Raw genomic sequence first — 27,070 nt, 5'->3', positions numbered from 1 at the left:
GGAGACCTCCTAGCAGCCTTCCAGTACCTGAAGGGAGCCTACAAGGAGGATGTGGAGGGATTGTTTATCTAGGAGTATAGTGATAGCACAAGGGATCACAGTATTAAACTGAAAGAGATTTAGATTAGATTTTATGAAGAAATTCTTTACTGTGAGGATGGTGAAACGTGGGAACACATTACCCAGAGGAACTGTGGGTGCCCCATCCTTGGAAGTGTTCAAGACTTGTCTGGATGGGGCTTTAAGTAGCCTGGTCTAGTCAGAGGAGCTAGGTGATCTTTAAGGTCCTTTCTACACCAGTCTATTCTATGATTTTATGAAATCTAGAAATGCTTTTTCATGTGTTTGTCCAATGTGAAGCAAAGTCTGTTGCAGCTGGGGTGGGAATCAAAAATACTTCTTGTAGCATACAAGAGAGGTTGAGAATTAATAGCAGTTCAGTAGAGAAGAAAAACTGAATATTTCTGCACATTGGCCATTTCAGATGGATTAAGAATTTATCATCTACCACTGGGTAAATGATCATTTATCCATGCATTTCCTTATGAAAAATGCCTTTCCTTTATGTACCTACATACATGGATGTTCAAATATGTGTGTATCTGTATTGCTGCAACCTAAGCAAAGAAAGCATTTATTATCCTATAGTTTCAGCCTTTCTAGGCTCAACCAAATTTTATTTTCTTCATTTGCAGTAGTTTGTGTTGCATCATGGAGAAGATAGTCCATGATGAGAAAGCTTACCCCTTAATATAATAGAAAAATAAAAGATGGAATGTATGGGCGACATATAGTAGGAGTAATTCCATCTGCAGATTCCTCCATGGGTATACAGGACATGTTCCTGTGTAAATATATCTAGAAAGGAGTCATTCTTTTGAAGTATTTTTGGGAGGAGAACAGAATAGGTTCTCTAAACTTAAAATGACCTTGCATTACATAGAAACACACATACAAATATCCTGGGAAAATAATGGAAAGTTTAAAAAAGTATTCAGTGGAATTTTAGGATGTTTTTTCTGAGGCTGTTATTTAACTCTGAGTGTTAATAAAAAGTGAAGGTGACAACAATACATAAGAAAGCATTAGTTATGAGAGTATTTGAACTTCCCACCAAGACAAGGGATTCTGGATCTCTTGAACTAAAATGGTCTGCTAAAAGGATTTGAAAGCAGCTTTCTGCTCTAAGACCAGAAAATGAATTGGGTACAACATTAAGATTTAATGGCCAATTAAAGCCATGTCTGCTGGAATAGTTTGGTGTCTTCCTTTCCAGCATCATAGAAGACTCAACAAATAAGTTGGTTTCCCTTCACTATAGCATTGAATAGGAGAAGACTTTTCTGAAGCTTCAAAATGTGCTAGAGTATTCATCATTTTATATTGTGATGAATGTTGTTTTATATTTTCAAGTGATATTATGAACAATTTGCTTCATCCTTTGAAAGGAGGTGTTTCAGAGGTGTTCAGTATCCTTAAATAAGTAAATCAAGAGTATAAAAATCTGCTCTGAATTTAGATTTACCCCACTCACTCAAGTGACCTTTAGCTGACATTAGTAACAACTAACTGAAAAATGAAGGGAAATGCCTTTCTGAACCACTTATTTTAAATAGTCCACCCGCTGAAAGGTATTCTTCAACTCTAATATATCTAATAGCATCAGTATTTAGAGCCAAGAAACAGTACCACACAGTCCGTGGTTTGATTTGAGGTGTTATTTTTGTGCTTTTGATGCACATCAGAATGGGTCTATCACTAACAAAAGTAAAGGTGTTCAGTTTTAGCAACTGCTGTTGCTTCCACTGTTGAGAGAGGAGCATGAGGAAATTGGCATATCTAAATTTAGGTGATTGGCATGAGGCTAAAAAGAAGCTTTCTACTTGCTTGTTTATGTGCAGTTAGGTATATGTTGGTAGTCTAAAGATAGAATAAGCAGAGGAAAGACAATGAAAGTAGTACAATAAACCACATTCAAGCCTTGCCTCACCTAGAAATGAAGAGATAAAGGGAAGTGCTGAATCTGACATACTTTTTTTCTTCTTTTTTTAACATTCCTGTTGTTCACAGACTTAACAGGCTAAAAATCAGCAAATCATAAACATAAAATCATAAAGCAGACATCTGTCAGGTTCATTGAAGTACCTGATATACATCCTCTTAAACTAAAGACACAGTCCATTACCGGGAATCTGGTTTGATAAGCCCATATCCTAAATACAAGGGAAATAGCTGAGGTTAACAGAGAAGACCTAAGATCTAGTAAGCACATATTTGCTGGTAATACTCTTTATCTTTTGCTTCCTTAGCAGTAGAAGATAGGAAGTTGTTTATTGGAATGATATCCAAGAAGTGCAATGAAAATGACATTCGAGTGATGTTCTCCCCCTTTGGGCAGATTGAAGAATGCAGGATATTACGGGGCCCGGATGGCCTGAGCCGAGGTAAGCAAAGCAAGAAGCTTTTTTGGCAGTTTAAGGATGCTGGATGCTGCCTTTTGCAACTCAGCCTGGCATTTGAGCTTTTTCTGTGATTCCCTCCTACACCTCCTCCCTACCCAGTAAGCATTTTCATTCCTGTATTCATCTCAATAATTGTGGAGGTAGTGAACAACTTGATTGCTTTTTGTTCTTTCCCCAGGTTGTGCATTTGTGACTTTTACAACAAGAGCCATGGCACAAACAGCAATCAAAGCAATGCACCAAGCACAAACCATGGAGGTAAAACAAGTTAGTGGGTGTCAGGAGCAGGTGTAATTGTCACGCAGTCACTATGGAGTTTCAGGGACTAGACAGCAGAGAGAAGGACAAGTGCAATTCTGTGTTTCTTCACAAAAACTGCTCCTGGACCCCTTGTGTTTGTTTTGCTTTAATTTTAGAGTTGGAGATAGAAACTTCATCTGCAAAGAAAATACTAAAATACAAAACAGAATTAAAAGCAAATGAGATTTTGAGCCTTTGATGAAATGTTCTGTTTGAATATATATATATTATATATATGTCTGTATGTATGCATAGAGGAGGAGGGGAATGATTCCAATGACTGGGTCTTAATTCAGTATTTTTGTGACTGCTGGGGATAGCAAGTATGTAATTGTTTGAATTGCTATTTGCAGGGTTGCTCTTCTCCCATTGTTGTAAAATTTGCAGACACGCAGAAGGACAAAGAGCAGAAACGAATTGCTCAGCAAATTCAGCAACAAATGCAACAGATCAGTGCTGCCTCAATATGGGGAAACCTGGCTGGTCTCAACACACTTGGACCCCAGTACTTAGCAGTGAGTTTCTGATTTGGGTTCTTTTCATCTCTTCAGAGATTGGAGTGTCTGACTGTCTTGCAGTGTTTAATATATTCATTTTTAGAAGGCTCCTGGAAGATAGGAGCTGGGTTCTTAATCCCCATTTTGTGGATCAGAAGGCTGAAATCATGTTATGTGCTCTCATCTAGTTGGAATACTTTTATAGGAGGATTTCAGCCCCAGTCAGAGTAGCCCTAGTTACTGAAACCTTGGGTTTTTCTCCTGCATTCTGTAGAATATGCTTTTTCTGTATATAGTATTGCCTCAATGTTTACCATATAAATGCCCTTTTCATGTCTATCTGATGACATAGTCCTTGTATTCCTTTATAATTTTCCTTTATTTCTGTCGTCCTCTTCCAGTGAAACCTGGAACAGTACTTGGTACTGTCCAGATAGAAAGGATGATCAGATTTGAAGCAGAGTAAATAAACCCAAACAACAACCAACCAAATAAAAGCAAAGCCTACAGAAAATAGAGAGGAGTTATTCTGTTCAGCAAAAATGATGTAACAGAGGGTAGACTGCAGTTTCATTTCAGTTGATTTTGCTGGGTTCCTAAAGGATGAACTTTTCAAAAACTGATATGCTTTTGCTCAAGAGAATTGCCAGAGTAGGTCTGACAACTGTATTCATGTAATATTAAGTCTGAGGAACAGAAAAGGAAAATTTCATCTCATTCTTGGTATGGTGTATAGTTGAAATGGGACAATTCTCTTACTACTTTTTTAGTTTTGGTAGATTGGAATTTTTTTTTAATAACAGCTAGTTAATAGAAAAAGGATTTGGAGATCTCTAAAAACCTTCTGAGCTAAAGCTTGAAATGTCTTTTATGTTTGCTGTGCATAAGGAGAGTAGAGGAGGTTCCCTCTCCTGGTGGCTCTTTGGTTTTGGTTTGGCATTGCCATTTGGCCCATGCTGGCAGTGTCAGCTGTACAGTCTGTTTTGAGGTAGCATATCCTTAGGGTTGGTAATCCTGCCTTAGGTGCTTTGAATAAGAATTCTCTCTCACTACTGATTCTGCTGGTTTTGTCTTTGTGTGTTGGCTATAATTTTCTCTCAGCACTGCTGATGTTGAGTGAGGAAAGCATTGTGCTGTTGCTTTGGCTGCAAAGTGCTGCATGGGCTACGAGGAGCTTCACTGCGGTGGTGCTCTGGCTGTGCTCTTCAGGAAATTCTCTTTAGGCTTTGCTGTGCTGTGGTGCCTGGGCTGCGGGAATTCATTTGTGACGGCGCTCTGGCTGTGGTGTGATGCAGTTTCTCCCAGAAGCAGAGCCAGCCCTCACTCTCACTCTTGTTTTGTTTTTTGGTGTAATGTCTAGCTTTATTTGCAGCTCCTTCAGCAGACAGCAGCTGCTTCATCTGGGAACCTGAACACACTGAGCAGCCTCCACCCAATGGGAGGTGAGTTTTCTTCAACCAGAAGACAAATTCAGTGCCAGACAAAAGAGAACAAGGGTAGACAAAGTAGCCAAAAGGCTGTAGGCATTTTAATCTCATTTAAAATAAGTAGTCCTGTGTTTGCCTACTCCTTTGAAATGACAGGAATTCTCTGCTACAAGTGTGGATGTTCCTTCTTAATGTTACTTAACTATTGTCCCCAAGGTAAGTGGTGGTATCTCCCCAACCTCTGGCATGTAAAATTGTCTTCCCTTATGGGTAGCAAAAAGAATGCTCTCTGTATTTGTTTTCATCCAAACAGATGCATATGTGAAGAGCTGTTTTTTGAAATAGGCACTCCCTAATGCATGTGTTTTCAGTGATTCTGGATTCTTAGTTTACCCATTTTCAATACCCAAGAGCAAAGCATTTAAGTTGGAAATACATTGTTGTTAGGAATGTGAGCTAGTGCTTCATTCAGATTCTTTTATTCATTCATTTGAATTACAGTTCATTATGCCATTACTTTTAGGGAAGATCAGCTTCATAGATAAGAGCCAAATTCCTTGCTATGGACTGCTAGTCAGAATATTCACTGAGTATAGCAGTCCTGGAGCTGTAAATTGGTTGTCCCTTTTGTCTTCACACAGTTGGGAATAATAAAACACATGTTAGCAACTCCTTTCACCACATTCTCTAAATTCTTCTGCTGGCAGAGAAATCTATAGTTTTGATTTTAATACTGAAGACTTTCAACTTTTCAAATTGCCTCCTGGAGTTTAATAGTAGTTGCCAGTATCACGTGCCCTTTCTGTGCAGAAGTTTATCCAAAAGTGTCTTTATGGATCTGACTTGTGTTGGCTGGTGCACCCATCAGTAACAATTACAAGTGTTTGCAAAGTATTACATTTTCATTTGTAAGAATTTTGATTTATACTGGAAGTTGATTCTAAATTCAGCTTGCTACATTGACTTCTTTCATGTTAGACTTCTTCAGAGCTCTTAGATCCAAGACCTGTGCAAAAAGCAGCTTTTTTTTAAAAAACCCTTTCACTGAAATCCGGTGTGGGGGTGATCTATAAATTATTTTGTTGGGCACATGATCCTGCCTTTCCCGCCTCTTGTGTCTGCTTAAAAACAGGATGTAATAAAGAAGAAAGTACAGCAGTAAGCACTGGGGCAGAGGGAAGGGCATAACTGTCAGAGATTGAGAAGTTTCCAGGGTAATTCTTTCTTTGCTATTAAAAAACAGAACAAAACAACCCCCCCCCCCAAAAAAAAAAAAAAAAAAGATGACAAAAAACCACCACCACACCTTAAAACCTGAAATCCAGACATATAAATAGTGTGTTGCATGGTTATTCCAAATCTGATTCCTTACCAAAAAAGTTGTAGTTTTAAGGTCTTGATGATATCTCAGCTGATCTCCTTTCTTGAAATTCATAGAAAGAAAAATTAAGTAGGTTATTAGATCCCACATTTACCAGACTTTGCAGACAAAATTTAATCTCAACGCTGTTTGAAAGCAGATGGGAAAACAGTGTGATGACAAGAGGACAGGTGCAGTGTGCACATGACAAACTGCTTCAGTAAGGAACAAGCTGCTCTGTTCTTCATTAGCTCCAACACTTGCACTTTTAACCCTCTGTAGCACAATAAAAGCAAAATAGAAAACTTCTTTAGCTTTATGCTTTTATGTTATAATTGAATCTTGAGAATCTAAATAAAGGCAGAATCCACTTGTTTTGGAAACTAAATTTGCCAAAGGAAACAGATCCTGCCACAAACCCATAACAATTGAAAAAGAGTTTAAAAAACCAAACAAACTATACTGAAGGTATTAGAAGTACTTTAGAAAATAATTTGTTTATAATGCATTATCACTTTCTTACGTTGTCTGTTTACTGCTTAAATTACAAAACTGAGGTTTTAATTATTTGAGATATGTGCTTTGCTCCCAAGGTCTTACTGAGTATCCAAAAGATAAGATACCACCTCTGCTTAGGATGTTCTGATGTTTTTAAATGAAGGGTGATTAATTTAGTTTTGTTTCTAATTATGTTGGGAATAAATATTAGGGATTGTCTGAATTCAGATGAAGAGAGGAGGAATTGTTTAAATAATCAAAGGTAGAGACAAAAAATGGAAAATAAGGGAAAAGTGAAGGGAGGCAGAATTGGAAGAATGGAGCTAGTCTACGAAAGGATGGTTAAAATTCAGGAGGAGATCCATTCTAATGGATCCTCTAGCAGAAAAAGAGAGCAAAATACAGTCAGTACTGACCAAATGGTTTCATTCAGAAGCAGTGGCTCAAAGTGAAGGTGAATCAGATTAATAAATTGACCAGTAAAATTCATAAACACAGGGGTCCCTTCCTCCCTTGCAGTGTTCCTTGCTCCCTACACACAGCATGCCTGAGGTTTTGTTTTCCTTTCCAGTGGGTTTGACCAGCCTACAAATATGTTGGTTGATCCTGTGGTCACGAGTTGCCACTTAACAATTGTCTCACAATTGATTGTTGCTTCTTGGCTGCCAGGGGGACCAAACACAACATGCTGATGCTCAGCTGATGGTGGGTTGAAGCCATGACTTTGTGGCCTCTGTGGTGTGAGGCCTTCATGAAAGAATTTTGCACTTACTGCTGTCCACATACAAAGAGTGTGGAGGGACACGAGGATGGGAGAAGTTGTTGGCCGGGTGTCTAGGCAAGTTCTGTAGCTTGCACACAAGCTCTCAGACCCTGGCTTAACTCCTATGTTTTGTTGACTGGAGAGAACACTGCTTGAAAATGCCTGTCCTTTGGAGTCTCCATCTGGCGTAATGACTACCTGGCCTTTTCCAGAATCACATCTATCTGGGCAAAGAAAAAGATGTTCAATGATAGCAAGGAGCTGCAATGTAGGAAAGATTGGTAACTAGTGTTAAGCCTGTTGCTTTTAAGCTCGCTGCCATTGGTCCTGTGATGAGCTTGCTGCGTGTGTCACACGTGGGTGCCGTGGCAGTGCCAGCAGACACTCGCATTGCTGCCTGTGTTGCAGGACTGAACGCCATGCAGTTACAGAACCTGGCTGCCCTGGCAGCCGCGGCCAGCGCGGCTCAGAACACACCAAGTGGCACCGCCGCGCTCACCTCCTCCAGCAGCCCCCTGAGCGTGCTCACCAGCTCAGGTAAGAGACTGCCCCTGCTCTAGCCTGACCTGCACTGCCCTGGAAGTCCTGTCACCTGTTTGTCTAGCCCTTTTTGTCACTTTCATGTTGATCTTTAATAGAGAAGCAGTTTACTAGTAGATTCACTGGCCTCTGTTTAGGATAGATATCTTTGCCACTAGCAAGAGCTTTTTTACCTGCTGTGTCTCTTCCTCCAAATGGTCAGATTAATTTAGAGTAAAAAGAATTTTTGAGGTCATCATGAAGCAGAAAGGTAGGTGACCTTCTTCCAGTCATATTATTACAATTTCATCACATATTTGGTTTATCTGTGATTTTAAGCAGGCACAGGTAAATAAATACACCCTGTTCCTCTCAATATGGAAAGAGAAAATGCCTTTAGCATGAGATAAAGCATTCTGTGCGCTAGAACAATACAGTTTATGTTCCATTAATGAAGACAAGGATATTATAACTTCCTCATAAAAATAGAATAAACAGACACCTAGCACTTCTACTGGAAAGTGGTTGTATAGAATTTAGTGTATGAGTTGCACATAAAAATCAGTATCTTCCTTTCGCTTGCCTTTTTTGTGTTTTGTTTGTTTTGAGTTGTTTTGTTTTTTAACTTTAGGTTATGTACATTAACCAGAGATACTAGAATGTCCAAGTAGTGTTCTTTTGCTGTCTTATTGTTAAATGTGATCATTAAATGCAACAAGCAAAAAATTAAAAATAAATTCAGTTGTGCTTATGGCAGACATACTAAGTTTTTATCACAAATGAGGATCAGTATTCTGCTCAGTTATTTTTATCCTATTTTGAGATATTACTAAATCCTGCCATGAGAAGGGAGACCCTGTATTTTCAGGGTGTCAGTTTTCCAGCATCTCTGGCTTCTGTCCTACAGAGTTGACATCCTCACCTGTGATTGTGAGAGACCAAACATGGTTGGAGGAGGGGGTTTTACATTTCCACAGGTAGATTTTGAGTTGTGTAGGAGGACCAAGGAGCCAGGCTAAGAGATTTTAAAGAGATTACAAGGAAAAGCTGTTTAGAAAACCTTCTGTCACATGATTGGGAGTTAAACCATGGGTGCTTTGCACAGTTTTCTACTTAAAGAAATTCCCAAGAAAGAATTAGTCCAAAGAGTGTTCTGTTGCAGGACATTTTTTTACATAAAAACTTTGTGGTCTGAAATCGTTAAAAGATTGCAATTTTTAAACTAATCTTGACTCACAGCTACGTATCCTATTCTATAATTTAAAAACAAAAGAGAACAAACAAAAAACTATGAAGAGATCAGACTATAGAAGCGCTGCATTCATAACCCACTAATGCTTCTTCATCATAAAGGAAGCATGAAGATGAATGTATCTGACAGTTTCTCCTATATTTCCTCATGCTTTGTCAGGTTACAATTTGTTGAGATTGGCATTTAGAACTAAGATTTCCCTATTGGCTGCCTCATCTGATGACTGAAGCAAGTTTGTTCTCTGTTTTGTTGGGGTGGAGAAGGGCTGGCAGGTTGTGAAGTTCAAATGTCAGATGTGCTAGAAAAAGCAGAGACAGCCTCTTCTCAGAAGTGTGCAGTGAAAGGACAAGGGCAATGGACACAAGCTGCAGCCAAGAAAATTCTGATTAGATAGAAAAATAAAATTATTGGCAAGAGTGATCAAGCTCAGTAACAAGGTGCCAGAGGGGCTGTGAAATCTCCATCATTTCAGAGACTGAGAATTCAGTTGGAAAGGACATTTTCAAATTCAGAGGTTAGATGAGCTCTGAGCAGACTGTTAGACAGGATAATCTACAGAGGTCACTTTCAAATTAAGTTATGCTACTATTCAGTGATTCTTTGGAATTGGCTTTCCCTCTCTGAATTTTGGCTGTTCCACAGAACTATGCAAGTTCCTTTTTCCTTGATGAGAGACATACTTCAGGACTCTTCCTTTTTTATCATTCTCATGGAGGGGCTCAGGGATGGGGAGCAGCCCATTTTCCAGTACTTTCTGTGCTGAATTCAAATAACCTTCTGATTATCAGTAATATCACTAAATGGTTTTGTGTCAACAATTCAGTTATCATGGTGGATCATTTGTATTAATATCCTATACAGATTTATCAATTAACTCTTCACAGGCCTGTAACATGAAGCAGGCACTATTGTCTTTTTCATGCCTTTTACCTAATTTCAAATATAATTTTAAAGAGTAAAAATTAGCTTTGTTCAAAATAAATAAAAAGTTTGAGAGCATGTTGTCTATAAGTAGTCACTGACATCAAATTCTGAAACAGTTCTAATGCCTTTTTTTAGAGGTATAAATATGCTTCACCTTTTAGGACTGCACTCAAACTGAGATGAGGGGAGGCCTCAATGTGTACAGACACATTCAATCCCATGATACTTCCTGTAATTATACAGCCTTTTGACTCTCTAGTCTTCAAGTAAACTAGAGATTCTATTTTGGTTAATATTCATATGTGCATTCACTCTGTATATGTTCACATAGAAGGCTGTTGGGCTCCACACAGAAAACATCTATCCCTCCTGAACCACACCCAGACCCTGAAGAAATGCAGTATACAGCAGTTCAATACCATGTGTTAGTAAGTGCCTGCCTTGTCTGAGGGACATATGGCAACATCTACTGTGATAACCTCTTAAACCTAACTGCAGATGAGATGACTAACTCCTTGACTTCTCTCCATCTGTCATCCAAATGTTCACCTGATGCTTACTTGGACATCTCTGCTCAAATTGCATAATTGGTGAAAAAATCTAGACAATCTTTCTGCATAGTTGCTTTCTTGACTTTCTTTCATCTGCACTGATACCATTTGTATCTAGGGAGCTTGGAAGTCTACACAGTGCAGTCCATGGACTTATGGATGGGTTACCCGTTGGAATGGTGGAACTCAGAGGTGTTATGTATTGTTGTTGTGCTGCCTTCCTACCCATTTCAGACAATTTTCTTTAGATAGTTCCAAGCACTATCCAAGTGTATTTTGATGTACGATGGGGTCAAATAAAACCTTCAGCTTGCTGAAGATCAGCTCTTGGAACTGAACAGTCTGCTGCTGTTATGTAGTTGTTGTTGCAGAGACCATGGCTGTAGATAAACTCAAACTAGCTTGTGAAAGGAACATCCAAGGAAGTACTATAGAAATATCTCAGGTTAGGAGTGTCCTGTCTGCCATCTTTTTGACTTAAGCGCCAATAAGAATTATCTGCTTCAGAGGAAAATGAAATGGTTGCAAACACTGAGGTATGTTCCTATTTGTCTTCCTTCTAAAGGCAACCTCAAAGCTTAGATGATTTTCTTGGACTTGATGTGTCTCTGGCAAAATTCTTTTCAGAGATAGCAGAATATTTCTGGTTTTACTGGAACTGATTCAGGTACAGTTCAGTCTGATTCATCACCTGAATTCAACTTTTCTTCAGGTCATTGATTGGATGCTACGTGACTGAATTAGGACAGACTTAGTGTTCTCTCAGTTTACCTACTTCCACAAGTTGTCACTTGATGTCCTTGTCTGAGTGTCATTTTCTTTCTAATAATATGTCTTTCAGTATCTTTCTACAGAGCTGTTCTTTATTACATATTCAAATTTTCTTTAAACCTTCTTAAGCATTTTCAGCTACTTCTGTTAGAGTTCACCTTTTTGACTAGATATAACTCAGTATATAGATTTAAGAAAACATAACCTTAGCAGCAAGAAAAAACCCAACAACCCACCAAAAACTGCACAGAAACAACATTAAGAATTAGGGATAGAGTAAAGAACATGTATAAAACAATAATGATTTCCCATCCCCATTGCTTTGTTCTCTTTTCTGATCTAAAATATAACACAAGAAAAACAGAACAGAAATGTTGACTAGAACAGTGGAACTCCTTTGCTATTAGGAGTAGTCTGAAAAATAGAAGACTGACATATGAGGATATGATTACAGCCTACAAATACATTAGTGTTGTGATGAAGATGAATAGGAAAGAACAGACATTAGATATTTCAAGAACAGAATTGCAGGATATCAGGTCAAGTTGTCACCTGATCATTTAAAAATAAAAACCAGATTTTTCTTAGCATAGTGCATGATTAAATTGCAGAAGTTGTGCCTTAGAACATAGTAGAGTCCAACAATTTGGTTTTCACATTGTGCTGAAATTAATGAATGAAAATTGTGACTTTATTACAAGGCATTGCCTTTGGCTGAAAAAATCCTAGATTCACAGATGGCTCTGTTGGTATATAGGGTATATGCAGGAAGCATTCCTTTGTAATTGCCCTGTATTTTTGCTCTACTGTTACTTATCTGCCTTTTGTCATCATCAGAAATGTGATGCTATCTTCAATTCCATTGTACACAGGATAAAGAAAATCCAGACAAGTCTTTTGTTTTCTCAGTATTTTCAGTACTAAAGCATTTCTTGTTTTGCCTGAAGAAATTACTGATAAAGGCAGCTAAACTAAAATAACCGTGTGATCAGCTTTTTATAGTGGTTTAACTTAATTTATTTAAAATCACAACCTTTTAAAGTAGGGAAGGTACCCATTTTCCCTCTCACCTTGTTCTCTAACCTTTTTTTCCTTAGCTGCTGCTATTTTATTTGGGATAGGTTTGGAAGGGGTTTTTAAAATTGTGTTCTCATCTGTCAAATATAGTGTCTTTTTGAATTATAAAGATCAGCAATGAAATGTTGCAGAAACAAGTGATATTCTAAAATCAAGGTGAATGTACGATTTCTGAACTCTGGCTTTGATTCAGTCAGCTGTGCTAATTTTTCTACCAGCTTGAGGGTTATATTGGAACTTGTTCCCTGTGTTTTCCCAACATTTAATATGCTACTGATAGTAAGACAGGAAGTGTGTCCTTTCATCAGAGTAAGCATCTTAAAATAGTTTGGGACATTATCTCTCAATTTTTGATTTAATAGGACAGTTTGTCTTAAAAAGTACTAGAGGAGGTTTGTCATTCCATCTGTTATTACAAAAAATGGTATGAAATGCAGCCCTCTGGTTCTCATGCAGCTTTGGTTAGGTACAGCTCCTTTAGTTAGGGGGTTGTTAGGCTGTATTCCATTTACATAGTTCCAGTATCCCACCCCAGCAGAGACTTTGTGCCATAAACATGAAATGGTAAATATGTAGTGTGGATGAAACTTCTTGAAAGATGCTAACAATTCTTTCAAAAGTTTTAACTGAGCATAATTGAGAATCACAAAAACATGAAGAAAATTGAAAATGCCTCAAATTCAGTTCTTCTCTTACATTCTTGGCCAAACTGATAAATTCCTCCTGCAAACAGATTACAAGATACCCCTACAGCATCAGTCTTCAGTATCTTTTAATTTTTAGCAGTCATAAATATTTTCTAGTGCATCTTGTGCAGGAAATATAAACATCTTGGTTAATAGCAATACACATAGCTTTTCTTCTGCAGTAGTGTACAAACCTGTTAGAAAAACCACTGCTTTATAATCATAAAAATACCATGCATTTCTTATTTTATCATGTCCATAAATCTTTGTAGCTGACCTCAGTGTGAATTTCTTTATCTTTTGACATACTATCTTTCTTTCTCATTATTTTGATGTTGACTTCTGTAGAAGTAACTGTACCTGGTGTAGAATTTGGAGAGCCATGTAAGCTGTTACTGTCCTAGGTACTATATTGGTAGACTTCTCTAACTGAATCAATGTAGTTGAAGATGTTGCTGGAATAGAGGACAGACTATTTATTTTTGGATGTACATTTCAAGACTTCTCTCAGTCCTAGCCCCAGCTGTGGCAGCAGGATTTTTAATAGAAAATTATTTAATGTGTCAAAATAATCTGGGCATGTGGTGTTACTGTTCTGGCAGAAAACCGTATGTTCAGCTTTCTGTAATGTCCCTAGTACCTATGTTGCAGGTCTTTTTCACCTTGAGTGATGTTTCAAGGATATGTGTTAATACATAGCAAGTGACTCTTACTTTAGGCAGCAGGAAACAGGGCATCACTGCTGGTTACCTTATGTTGAGATACAGAGTTTAGTCAACATTTATATAATGTCTCAATCTTACATGTCTTACACTTACTGACATTATTATTGCTACAAAGAGTATAGATGTTATGATGAAGTAGAAATTTTTAAAAATGTAGGAAGGCCTAGAACATAACATGTATGTTCTTATATAAGAACATATAACAGTATGATCAATCAAGTTGTGTGGGTTTGGTTTTGTGTTTTGGTTTTTTTTTACATAAAGTGTTCTGTGTTGCCTGGATCTGTTCCTTACTAGTTTTTTTCTACTGGAATAACTTTATGAAGAAGTTGAATTATCAGGACTAAAAATACGAGATGAGGTTTAATTGTTTTATTTTAATAGCAGGTTCCTCACCTAGTTCCAGTAGCAGCTCCTCTGTTAATCCAATGGCTTCTCTTGGAGCTTTGCAGACACTGGCTGGTGCTACAGCAGGCCTCAACGTTAGCTCTTTAGCAGGTAAGTTATGTCTAGTGCTGATTCTCATTCCTCAGCCTGTGCTAGGTCTCTGGGGGGATTTTTTTGCTCCCTGCTTTCTGTAATTGTGCAGAGCATTTGAAAGGTTGTTGATCTGGCTCAGTGGAAGTACTTGGTCATCTTTTATTTCCTCTTTCTTATACAGGAATGGCAGCCTTAAATGGAGGACTTGGCAGTGGTGGTCTCTCAAATGGGACAGGTAGCACAATGGAAGCCCTCACACAGGCTTATTCTGGAATCCAGCAATATGCTGCTGCTGCACTGCCCACACTCTATAACCAGAGTCTCTTAACACAGCAGAGTATTGGTGCAGCAGGAAGTCAAAAAGAAGGTAGGCAAAAAGTTGCAGAAACTACTTAAGATGGGTTTTCAAAAGGGCAAGCTTAGCCCTTGCACCTACTTTACCTGCAGATTTTTTTATTTGGTGTCATATTTTAGAATCCAGGAGTTACTGAAGATAAAAAAGGTCTCTCTGTGGGATCTTTCTACTAAGGGCTGCCCAAAGTAGTTTTTATACAGGATGTTTCTCATGGGGTTTTTCTAGTCTTAAGTGCTTCCTTAATTGTACTCCTGTATGTTCTCAGAGGGAAGGAGAATATGAGTGTACAGCCTGATAGATCCCACTGTCAGAGAATCAGATGTGGTTTTGTTAGTGCTGTTTTCTGGGTCCTTCACCTCTTCCAACAGCCAGCTACTTATGCCAGTCTTTTCACTCTATAGATTCAGGTTAAATTTAATATGTAATGTAAAGTAATGTAGAATGTAGGACTAAGTTTCCAGCAAAATGTTTAGAAGAGAATCTGTCAGATTACAAACAATGTGATTATTTGTATTTTGTTTGGAAATTTACTTAGTTGCTTTGGACCACAATTTTTGCATAGCCATTTTTTGTTCAGTCACCATCTAGCATTCAAACTTACTGTTCAGTTGTCATTACAGCAAGTATCTGTGAACCAGTTTTGGCACAATGTGTAAAGTACAAACAAAAGTGGTCAGAAAGAGCTAGAATTATTTGAGTGATCAATCCCAGCAAAGGGTCATGCTCATTTATTCTGGAACCAAGTGCTCTGCAGTACTGTAAACAGCAGTTTCATTGTTTTATCCAGAAAATCTGTCTTGACTGGCTCATCCACCTTTTTTTGTGCAGTGGGTATGTGGTATCCATGCTCTTTCTAAATTTATTTTCCTACTTGTTTGAAGGTCCAGAGGGAGCCAATCTGTTTATCTACCATCTTCCCCAGGAGTTTGGGGATCAGGATCTGCTGCAGATGTTCATGCCATTTGGAAATGTCGTCTCTGCCAAGGTTTTCATTGACAAGCAGACCAATCTAAGCAAGTGTTTTGGTATGTCAGATCTACAGCTTCCTTCAAGGGGAAGCAGTGGGGCAGACATTGATCTCTTCTCTCTGATGACCAGTGACAGGACCCAAGATAAAGGCCTGAAGCTGAGTCAGGGGAGGTTTAGGCTGGATATTAGAAAAAGGTTTTTCACCCAGAGGGTGCATGGGCATTGGAAGATGCTCCCCAGGGAAGTGGTCACAGCACAAGCCTGACAGAGTTCAAGAAGTGTTTGGAAAGTGCTCTCAGATGGACAGTGTGATTCTCAGGGTGTCCTGTACAGGGACTTCAGTGATCTTAGTAGATCCATTCCAAATCAGGATATTTTGTCATTCTAATAAATTATTATCTGTAAAAAGGTGGCTTTTATAGTAATCTCTTTTTCAGTATATTTCCTAGTCTAACTATTAAGTAAGTAGGGAATCTCTATATATTCCTAATAAATAAACCAAATGCTGTTTCTAGCAATAAACTGTATTTTCCCAATTTTCAATGTGACTTTTTGCTTTTCACAGTTTCTTTCTATTGTGCCCTATTATAGTTTTCTGGGCCTAGATATTTCTCACTGAGATTAGCTCAGTTGGTTAGAGTACTGTGCTAATAATGCCAAGGTTGCGGGTTCAGTCTCCTTACGGGCCATTCACTTGGGAGTTGGATTCCTTGATCCTTTTGGATCCCTCCTAATTCAGAATGATATGTGATTATTATTTGTGTTTGCAGACTGTAATCCTGAGATAGTTCTTCCTCTTGCCTCTTCCCATCTTTTCAATAATTTCAATAATAATTTGTATATATTCCTCAGTACATTTTTATTATGAATTATTTCTATTAATATCTTTATAAATAACTATTATGGGTACCATATTGCATTTTTGTAGTGCTGTAACCTCTCATGACTGTTTTGATAGATGGAGATTTCTTGTGATGGAATAGGAGATGTACGCCTTTCTCTATAGTTTTGATAGCTTTGTGTCTACATAAAATCATGAATTTTTTCCTATTTGAGCCAAAAGATGTGAACAATCTGATGATTTGTGAGAGCACAGAAATATGCTCATCATCCAGCTATAACACCTGGACATGGACACATAGGCATTGACTGGAGTGGGAGCTATTCTCACTCCAGACATTGAATGGAGTTATTTAAAATAGGCTCCTTCAAAACACTGGGGAAGTTTATTTTCAGGATAATTTTTTCCAGGAATGATATGCAACCTCCCATCTGAGAGCAACCTAAACACAATAGTGGTACCAGTGCTACCCTTCCTTGCCAGCTATTTCACTCCAAACAAATCTTCTCCCATAATGTCACGAGGGTGATTTCCGTCTTGTATCTTAAATGAGCTTTTGCATCTGGATGAACATTTTCCAGGTTTGGTATTCTCCCCGGTATGAGTTCTTACAAACAGCAGTACTTATTTTGTTGATTGACTAAAAGATGTTAATTTCCTGAGCTGTGTATATCTTCTGGCCAAAATTCCATATGTCAGAAAGCAAGGCTTTGTTTGAGAGCCTATAGAAGCTGTTATTATGAGGAGTCTGAAATAGTTGTGAGCTTCTGAAAGTGGCACTTCATGCAAGCCTCTCTGACCTTGTGAGGGCTTGCATTTCCAGTTGTGAGTAGCTGTTACAGGCAGCTCTGGCATGTGGTAATTGTGTGTTTTCCTCTCCTCAGGTTTTGTAAGTTACGACAATCCTGTCTCTGCGCAGGCTGCCATTCAGTCAATGAACGGCTTCCAGATCGGCATGAAGCGGCTGAAAGTCCAGCTCAAGCGCTCCAAGAACGACAGCAAGCCATACTGAGCACCCCTCCCCTCCGGGACTGGAGTGAGAAGGATCTTCTGGTAAGTTGGAGAGGAGCGCACTTAGTGATTCGAAGCCCTAAGGCTGTGTTTTTACAGTCCTGGAAGCTGATCCATGCCTTCTATCTGGCACATCTTCCCTTGAAGACTCTGCTGCAGCCTCTGCTGAGAATCCCGCTTCGGATGGAGGACAAGTTTGTGCTTTTGTTTCCAGTGTTTTACTTTGGAGTTTAGGTGCCATATCGCTGAGGTTTTTTTGTTTAGTTTTGTTTTTTTGGTTTTTTTTCCTCCCTTATTTGAAGTTTGCCGTGTTTGTAACCAGTGTGTGTTGAGAAGGACCAATGCCAGCTCCTTGGGGGTGGGGAGAGAAGGTTAAAGGGAGCAGCAGAAACTGACACCACACTGCCTTGGGGTAGAGAGGAGAAGGGAAAGCAGAAATAACACAGAACAGCTGATGAAAACAAAGATGGGCAAGGAGAACAGAGTCCTGGGTGAGAAAAAATTGACTCCATGTAGCCTTTGTCATGCCCCATCTGCTCTTTGAAATTTCCTTCACTGTATGCCACGGTGAGGATTTATTAAATCATCTCTAAAGCAAGAGACAGGCTAAAAGGGTGAACACATTAACAAGCCAAAGGAAAACTGCAGTGATTTTTTTTTTCTTTGCTGTATATAAAATGGGGTTTATATAGCAGTGTGAATGTACACAGCACTTTATAAAACTATTAGACAATGTCTCTGCCCAGAAAATTTCACTCTCTGCCTACAGCGGAATACTAATGAGATGCAGTGAATTTCTCAATGTATAAGAAAACTTGACCTATGTACTTCATCTAGGTTTTGTGGAAAGGTAGAGGCAGCTTAGTCTGGATGAATACATCTGGGTCTGAAAACAATAAACTTTAGATCCCTGGTAACTGGCAGAAATTTTTGATGATTTTTCTTCTTAACAGTTGATCACATTACCCATTTCTGTGGAATAATGTCCTTTTTTTGCAGACATTGCTATGAATTCCTTTTCATAAGCATAATGTAAGTGCTGATTGTTTATTGAAATGATAACTTCCTGTTTTGTTGGGGTTTTTTGTTGGTTTTTTTAATGAACAAAATTCATGCAGTGACTTGGTCTAGTAATTAGGTGTACCTCTCTGCTGCAGTTTTCCTTTAAGGTGGTGTGTACCAGTGCTAAACAGGCTAAACCAGGAGCTGCGGAACCAGAGTATTGAGCCATTCAGTCTTTTTCTGCCTTTTGGTACAAGCTGTTATCTTTTATATTGAAGGAAAATGGAACGCACCCCCTTAACTGAACACACACTTCTTCTGCCCACCAGTGAAATTGCTAGGGCATTGCTAAGGGCCTTTGATATTCACTGGGTTTAGGGGGCTCAAAGGACTTTTGACACTCTGGCCTGAGCTGTTTCAAGAAATCTGTGTAGAGTTCCATTTTATAACCACCAAAATCCACCTCTGTCACAAGAGGAAGTTTACAATTTCTGTGTCTTTAACAGAAGTTCAATTTACCTCATAATATCTCTTTTTCCTTGTTTTCTTTGTATTCCTGAGTTGTAAGGCTGTTTCCCAGGGCTCCAGCTAACACTGCAGTCTGGGAGCCAGCTGCTAAATGATGTGTGTGGGTCAGACGTGGGGTCAGGACTTCGTGTTCTGCTCCAGCAGGAGGAGCACTAAACCCATCAAACCTGAGATCTCGGGTCCAAATCCCCACTTGTGTGCCGTGATCTGCTGGGAATCTTGGGCATTTCCAGGGACTGGGCCCCCTGGGACCTCAAACCTCAGAATAACAAGGCCTGATATGTAACATCTGAGGGGAGCCCTTTCCACTTCTTAAATTGAAAATCAAACAGTTAATGTCAGTCTGTCCATATTGATGGCAGACAAATAAATCTGTCAGTATTATTTAAATAATTTTGTGGTGGCAAAGTTTCAAAGGCCAGATTGCCAAATTTCCCAGTTATGCTGGCATGTGGTACCCTTCTGTGTTAATTATTTGAATCTCTCTAGAAACGTAAACATACACTGAAGTGAACCATGTACACTTGAATTCTGCACCATAGGAAAGATGTGTCCTGGTTTTCTGAGAAAAGAGTGTTGGAGTGTGAAGGCCTCCAGGGTGACAATGGGATTTTTTTATATATATATATATATATATATAAATTATATACTTTTCAAAAAAAAAGGAAAAAAAAAACCATAAAAAACATAGTTGGGAGCAACTGCTCCAAGTGCAACCTGCTGTAACCAAGAATGTTGTTTCTATTTTTATAGAAGTTTTATACCGCTCCGGGGTGGAGAATATTTATTACCTAAATTATTTCACTGGAAAAAAAGGCCAGGGTTTCGTAGAATCCTGAATGTGATTGTTTTACACACATAATGATGTGCATGATTGAAACTACTGATTTTCAGTGGCCTGTTTGCAGCCCAACAACTGCTAAACGAGGAAGATGAATGCTGTGAACCAGTGGAGGAGAGCACTGTGCTCTGGGGTCTCTACAGTCACTCTTACCTTCTTTGCATCCTACCCCACTGTACTATCCAAGACCTTTGTCCTGTTTTTCTTTTAACCTGATGCTCTGGCCTCTTTACTAGTCATTTCAGTTGCCCAAAATTAGATATTTTAGCTTCTTCATCCCATACTGTGTCCTTAATACTGTAACTTACAGATCAAGCTTGGCATTGTTGCAAATAGGTGCAACTCCTATTAATTTCGGGAGATGCACCAGTTTACTCTGTGGCTTAGTTTGATCAGTGGCTCCTCCCAGACATAATCACCTTAAGACATAAGCCCTAACTTGGGCTAGCTCTTGTGCCTTACTGGCATAACTGTAAGTATTGCCAAAAAGAAAAAGAAAATAAATCTATGCAGGTTAAATTTTAAAAGATGTGATCCTCAGATGGTTTGAATCAATGCAGTTCAGCTCTCTGAACGCAGTAGAGCTGCATGAGTTTTCACCAGCTGAAGATGTTGCCCTTTTTGTGTATTTGTTTCACATTTCCCTTTCTTGGTGTATCAATGTGTATGTTGCCAAAGTTAATAAATGTATCAAGTTTGTGACTTGGGCAGATTTTTTTTTCTGATAACAAAGAACTGATCAGATAAAGTCAACATTTCTGTGTCTGTTTGGTGGCTGCTGCTGATTGTGGGGATTTAGGCTGCTCTTGCCTTTCAGTCTTAAGCCAGTTTTCCTCCTCACTTATTAGCAGGAAAGTCTGGGGTTCTGGGGACTTGGGGCTTTTAAATTTTTAGTTCGTAACATGTTCTCATTCAAGTAATGAAATCAGTATCAAATGCTCCATTTCCTGGGTAGTAAGACAGGAGTTGGGGGAGTTCAAATAAACTGCAGAAGGTTGGCTGAAGCAGCCACATGGACAAAGTATGCTATATGCTTAAAACCAAAGAACCTGATTTTCTACAAGAAAAGCTAAAAGAACTTCAGATAAAATAGAATTCCTTATTATATGTGCCACCAGGAAATACTTAAAATACTTTCCGTTTACAAGGTGGAAATGGTTTACTTCATAGATTTATTCCTTTTCTCAGGAGATATTTGATTTTACTGCAGTAACAAGGTGAAAGAATTATGAACTTAGTGTCAGTACTATAGTAAATGAAATCAACATTTCTTCAGTCCCCTAGATAATCAACAGTCCAAAATAGGATAGCTCTTTGTAGTTTAGCTTTTTTATACTACAAAGCTGGCATTATTAAAAAATACCAGCTCAGAAGACTCTCATTGGCAAATGCATCTATCAGGAAAAAGCCTTTCACCTGAATACTGAAAGTCACATATTATGATAACTCTATCATGCAAGCTGAATCTAACTGAACTGGTAATGGCTGTGGATTAGGGAAGAGCAACAAAGCAGATTGAATTTGTTCCTATTTTATTTGGAAATACCTAAAACCAACTTGGATAAAGGAAATTGCAAATGAAGGATGCAACTGTGAACAGGTAAAATGCTTTGAAAGCTTCTTGTTGCAGACATTTAAACCTAAAGATGACTGATATATCCCTAGATACCTGCCACAAAATATAAAACACAGAAGGCAGAATGATCATTATTGTGAGAATAAAACAAGGACAAACTGGAATAACTTTCTCCAAGTCTTTAAGACCTTGTCCAGCATCTCATGGTTCTGTTTTTATAGGCCAGTCTTTCCACACGGCTTTGATAAAACTCAGTCTTTGCCCTCAACATAGCTGAGAGAAATATTTGAAAAATCCATATCAAGAAAATCCCCAGACAAATCACACAGAGGGTATCAGTGATGCATGCTAAGATGTCACTTGATTCCATGCTTCTTGTTGTTTCTCATGCCTCAGTTCATGATGAATTTGCTTTTCTGGTTTAAGAGTGAAATCTTGCACCTATCTGCAAATTATCTAGAGTATTTCTTGAAATACAGAAACAAGTGCAAGAGTTGCATTGTACTCTGTTTGCTGGAGTTGGTTTAAACTCTGGACTAAAGTCCTTTCCCTTTATTGGAAAGCGTGAAAAGCAAATTCATCTCAGCAGTCCTACTAAGAGGAGTGTTGCTGATTTAGTAGACAATGTGTTTCTTGTTGCTTTGGAATGAGAATCAACACTTGCTATTCTCAAATTGTTAGATAATATGCAAATCTCACCTTGTTCTAGTCTGTAACCAGAAGCTTTGAGATGTGAAAAAGATTAGGGCCACAAACAGGAGCTAAAAGGGAGCTGGGGGTGTGGGGAGGCAGAATAAGAAAACAAACCATATCCTCTCTCTCCTGCCTCCCACTCTAATCCCAAAATGTTCCTTGTCTCTTGCAGCTCACAAGCTGAGGGGAGGGAACAGAGGTATTTATGTCACTTAATATAAGAATTATTTTTTTATAAACTCTTCAAGAAAATTTCAGGAAACACATTTTTCTGCTCATCAAACTGGCAACAGTGACTGTAGAGCTTCTCAGAGCCCAAAATCTCCTCCTCATGAAGCCAGGGAGCTGAGGGCTGTTACATAAAAGGTTGGGAATGGAAAATCCCTGCGCAGGTCTAATGGTATGACAAGTGCTCAGCTAGGACAAGTCTTAACTTGCAGTCAAGTCTTAAGGAATTCTTCTCTGATGTGTGGGCTTTTTGTCTTGTATAATCTTTTTTTTTTCCCTTTTCCAAATCACCCACCCCCAGTTACACGGGCTCCTAGGGAATGAGAAGAAACTGTAGCTAAAGGAAAGAACGTGGATTTGCTGGGCTGCTACTGCCTAAGAACTTCCCATGTTAGAGTGCAAGACAAGTCTCAAATGTCAAACCACCTGTGAATCCCTTGTGTCCTCTGTCTTGTCTCTCATGGTCTCAGTCTCTGTGGGCAAGTGTTTGCCCTGGAGTCATATTATTGGAATCGGTCTCCTGGGGAGGGAGTTTACTCTGTTCTAAACAGAGGTAGCAGACACACTGGGCACGGGGCAAGGTGACTGCATTCTAACCAGTGTGTCACTAGGCTGTGGAGCACTCCACAGACTGGGTGCTGAGAGGGAAATCCAGGCCTCTGCTTCCATTTGGTTTCTGGCAGTTTGATGTTTACTTGGTGTCTTTCATGTACTTTGACTTTTACTTGTCCATCGTTGGCATGTGCTGCCCTTCCCTGTCAACTCCCTTCCCCAGGAGATCTCATTGTAAGTGCCCATTCTTGTTCTCTCTCTCCGTGTTTGGATGTACTGCTCTGTGTAACTCAGTGGGTCTCCCTCTTTCTGGTTTGTTTTTTTTTCTAGATTCCTGCCGTTTGTTCATCGTTGTGCCTAAAGCATGTCGATGTGGCGTTCAAGTACATCGTCCAAATCCTTGTCTCTTCAGCTTCTCTGATGCTTGAACTCTCACCTTTGACCTTGTGTTGACCTTTGATGCTGATGTGTATTTTTATTATGTTTGTTTCTTTTCTTTTTTTTTTCTTTTTTTTTTCTTTTTTTTTTTGTGCTGCCAAATTGGTTTTGCTAGAAAGACTGCTGAAGGGGAATATTTAAACTTGCATTTGAATATAAAAGAATTTCTATTTTTCTAGACCTTCGTAAGATAACCACTTGATTTTGTGAATCTGATTCTTTGTAATTTGTCTTCAGAGCAGCCTTGCTAGCATACCTTGTGGAGTATTTGTATTTCTGTGAACATACAGCCAATCACTTTCTAGGCTTAGTTTTTTTCTGTGTGCTTAGTTTTAAAAACACAGTTCGAAGAAAAAGTCAATTATATGGTGTGACTCAATCTTTCAGGAGACTTCCTAGTCACATTTTGCTGATCTGGTTTCTGTGCTTGAGGAGACAGCATGTGTTTTTATGAGTTTAAACTTGTGACTTGAAGTGGCATCAGCAGAAAACACTTGAACTACGTTTTCCTCTGATTGTAGCTACATTTTTGCCCTGACATTTACTAATTTTTTTTAATTATTATTTTTATTTTTTTCCCTGCTTCCCTGTGTGATTATCAGTCTGCAGTGAAAATTTGATCAAAATTGGTGTTGTATTTTGTTAAGCTCTGGCATGCTTGGTTTTTTTTGTAACTACAATCTCCTCAGCAAAATGTGATGTTTTTGTTTTAATCTTTCAAACTAAGATAGTGCCCAGAAATGTTGTGCATGTTTCCTGCTGTTTTCTTCACACCCTCGTATATATCACCTTCACCTCTCTGTTTTCTATAGTTTGTGCAAAAACTGAGCAATTTAATGGGTTTCAAAGGTATCCTTTAAATTGGTGGTTTTGGTATGACAAATATCTGATCAGAAGCCACCTGAGGGCATCTACCTGTGCACTTAGACTGTCTGCCTGACAGAGCACCTAGACCTTGCTCCATCTCCAGTGCTGTCAGAAGCTCTGAGGGTGCTTGGTTGCGCTGTTCCCCTAGTGGAAGTTTTGGTGGAAGGGGATAGCTGGGAGCAGGAAGGTGGGGGAACTCACAATATTTCTGTTTCCAAAGCTGTCAAAGCTAGGGCTCATTTCAAACACTGAGCATTTTGCACAACTCAGGGCACATTTCTGTGAAGTCCAGCCCTAATCTAATACCATCAGTCAGAGTTTGGTGGCAGAATTCTGGAAGGATCTAGGTTAGCTCATGAAATTAAGCGTTTTAAATTTCCCAGAGAAAGCATTTGTAACACTGGTCCTACAACTGCTGGCTCTTTTCCCAAATGACAAGCACAATACAACAGCCTCTGAAGCTGTTACCTGAACAGGGTACCATCCCCAGCTCTCTTTTCAAGGGCCTTAGCTGGGGAATCTCTGCGGAGATTTTTTTAGTTTTTGTTTAGTTTTTAATTGGGTAATGAGCTGAGCAGTTCTGACGGCTTGCAGGATGAACTAGAACAGGTTACTGCTCTCTGGGTAGCAGGCTTCCCCTGCCCTATGTACCATCTGCACAGGTAGAAACTGGGAAGTAGCTTCTAGATGAAGGCACCTGAAGAGTGTGTGCTGTGATGAAGTTTCAGTCAGAAGCAGCAGCAAGCTAGTGTAGGTATCTTAACAGTTGAAATAATGTGAAATGGAATTCCAGGAGAAGGGGTTTTGCTGAGAAAACAAGAGTTTGATTGGATAGAGATCTTCATTTTGTCCAGTGTTTGGGATAATGTAAAGATGCAAAGATTGTTTTCTATCCTACTCCTGAGTTGGCTGAGGATACTGTATTCTCTCTAGGTGTTGACCAGAGTTGTGTAGACAGTCCTTAATCTGCTTACAAAAGAGAACCATTTGAATATGGTACATGTACCTGGGAGTGAATCGTGAGGCTGAATGGAAAAGGGTAGAGACTGGTTTATTTGGGAAGTAGGGTTGGGGGCTGGCTGCTGTTAGTCCCACAGTCTGAATGCACAGGGCTGTGTGCCAGGGGGCACTGATACCCTGCAGTGTGTGGAGGAGCTGCCAGTACGTTTCTGTACGTGTGCGTTTGGTTCCGTAAGGAACCTTGGGGAAGCCTGTGGAAAAATAGCTGAAGAAAACCAAAATGCCAAATGTTGGGTGTTTCTTTCCTTTCTTCTTTCCTTTTCTTCCTTTGGTTGTTTTAATTGTTCTGTGGTGGTTTTAATGGATTTGAGACAGTGGAGCAGCAGCTGCCTTTCTGATTTTTGGCTGCTTTTTGTGAATAATTTAAAAAGAAAATTTACATTTTGGAGACAAACCTGTGGGCTTTTTTATTGGTACAAACATTGTATTTAACACTAGGGGTTTTGTACAGTTTTTTGCCTTTTCTACTAGAAAACAATGTAAAGTGATTCACAATGTGATGAGAAAACAAATTGCCACTATGACCAAATGTAGAGTCTGTTCTGCAGTTAACGGGATTTAATCAACTCGAAGTCGTGGTTCAGTCGTAGAAATGCTTTTCTTTACCTTGTTTGAGCTGTTCCTTTTTTTTCTTGTTTTGATTTGCAAAACAAAATGTCTTTTTGTGTGAAATTGTGTTGTACTCTGTAGAGAATTACAGATTTTACTTTAATGGTTTAAAAAGCAGAGGAGCGCGTGTTGCTTTTCTGATCTGATCACAGAGTTTGTGTAGTGGATTTAAAAATGAAAAGATTTGTTACAGGTTTGGAACAAGCGAGTATGTGTTAAAGGAATTTTCTTCCTTTTGTGTGTGTGGTTTTTTTTCTTTTTGTCCCAAAGGGCAACTTAAAGCTGTTTTAATTGCACAGACACACCGACAACAAGTCATTTTGTATATGCCAAGTGTGGTACCTTCCTATGTTTATTTGCTATTAAACTGTTTGAGAAGAGTCCTCGTGTGTTGTATTTGTGTCTTAAGCTTGAGGTTCTTTTTGGGGTTCAAGTGTGAGAAGATGAAGAGAAAGATGAGAGACCTATTTTACAGTTTCTTAGCTGTGAGACACAAAAATATTCATGGCCCAGTACCACTTGTTCTGGATGTACAATATCACACTGGACTTTTGTTTCTGTGTAAATGAGCTACTTTGAGTGGAAATGGAAAATGTTTTCAGGTTGATATATGTCCATTTTGGATCATTTGAAAGTCAAGTCCTCCTTAGATACAGAAAAGCTGAGGATCTTGGATAATGCAAATATGGTCAACACTTAGGAGTGAGAAGTGGGCATATCCAGCCTCACAGAACTGGTGCCAAGCAGTGATGTGCCTGTCCATGCACTTGTGCTTCAGGGCGTTTCAGGGGCTCAATACTTTGGGCAGAGCAGCAGCCCTCAGCTCTGCAGGAGCAGCACCAGTGTGTGGTGCTATGTGGGATTAGAGAGGCACCAACTTATGCCCCTCTCACAAGCTACACACTTGCCACTGCCTCCTTCCCCTTCTAGGAGCACAGCCAAGCTGGCTGAATCTGTCCTGGTTCTGCAGCATCAGGTACCTGCAGCCCTCAGCGCTCCTCGTCCTGGAAACACTACACAGGGAAACTGGAACTGGATTTGGATTACTTACTAGCGATAAGCAAAGGCTCCCTGCTTTGCTCTTAGAGCTAAGATATATTTTATGATATCTCATTTCAAATTAATAAAAAGTATTTGGCATAGCCAAAGCATTTAGAAACCTGCCACAATTTTGACACAATTATTGCCTCTCTCAGAAGGAAAGTACCACAATGGCCATGATTTTGCTGCATTTCTGAAAGCTCCTAA

General features: G+C 39.1%; 1 protein-coding gene across 18 annotated transcripts in view; it reads left to right on the top strand.

The window, feature by feature from the left end:
* The window catches only part of CELF1 (CUGBP Elav-like family member 1), a 58,917-nt gene extending 32,715 nt beyond the window's left edge, over positions 1-26,202 (top strand). For 10 of the 18 annotated variants that reach the window (XM_071427538.1, XM_071427542.1, XM_071427540.1 and 7 more), the window contains 9 exons: positions 2,310-2,444; positions 2,641-2,720; positions 3,116-3,277; positions 4,620-4,701; positions 7,716-7,844; positions 14,197-14,310; positions 14,474-14,659; positions 15,529-15,672; positions 17,342-26,202. In XM_071427538.1, coding sequence (XP_071283639.1) covers positions 2,310-2,444; positions 2,641-2,720; positions 3,116-3,277; positions 4,620-4,701; positions 7,716-7,844; positions 14,197-14,310; positions 14,474-14,659; positions 15,529-15,672; positions 17,342-17,469 — 1,160 coding nt within the window. In that variant the 3' untranslated portion in view covers positions 17,470-26,202. The remainder of the gene's footprint in view (positions 1-2,309; positions 2,445-2,640; positions 2,721-3,115; positions 3,278-4,619; positions 4,702-7,715; positions 7,845-14,196; positions 14,311-14,473; positions 14,660-15,528; positions 15,673-17,341) is intronic. The other 8 variants (XM_071427525.1, XM_071427532.1, XM_071427531.1 and 5 more) reach the window with 8 other exon arrangements.
* Positions 26,203-27,070: the final 868 nt, after the last annotated feature.

This window comes from Agelaius tricolor, unplaced genomic scaffold (genome assembly GCF_023055355.1).
Source record: "Agelaius tricolor isolate 1412-34295 unplaced genomic scaffold, bAgeTri1.0.p SCAF_5, whole genome shotgun sequence".
Classification (NCBI taxonomy): domain Eukaryota; kingdom Metazoa; phylum Chordata; class Aves; order Passeriformes; family Icteridae; genus Agelaius; species Agelaius tricolor.
Note: the sequence above shows the minus strand (reverse complement) of the source record. Positions and strands in the feature narration are given on the sequence as shown.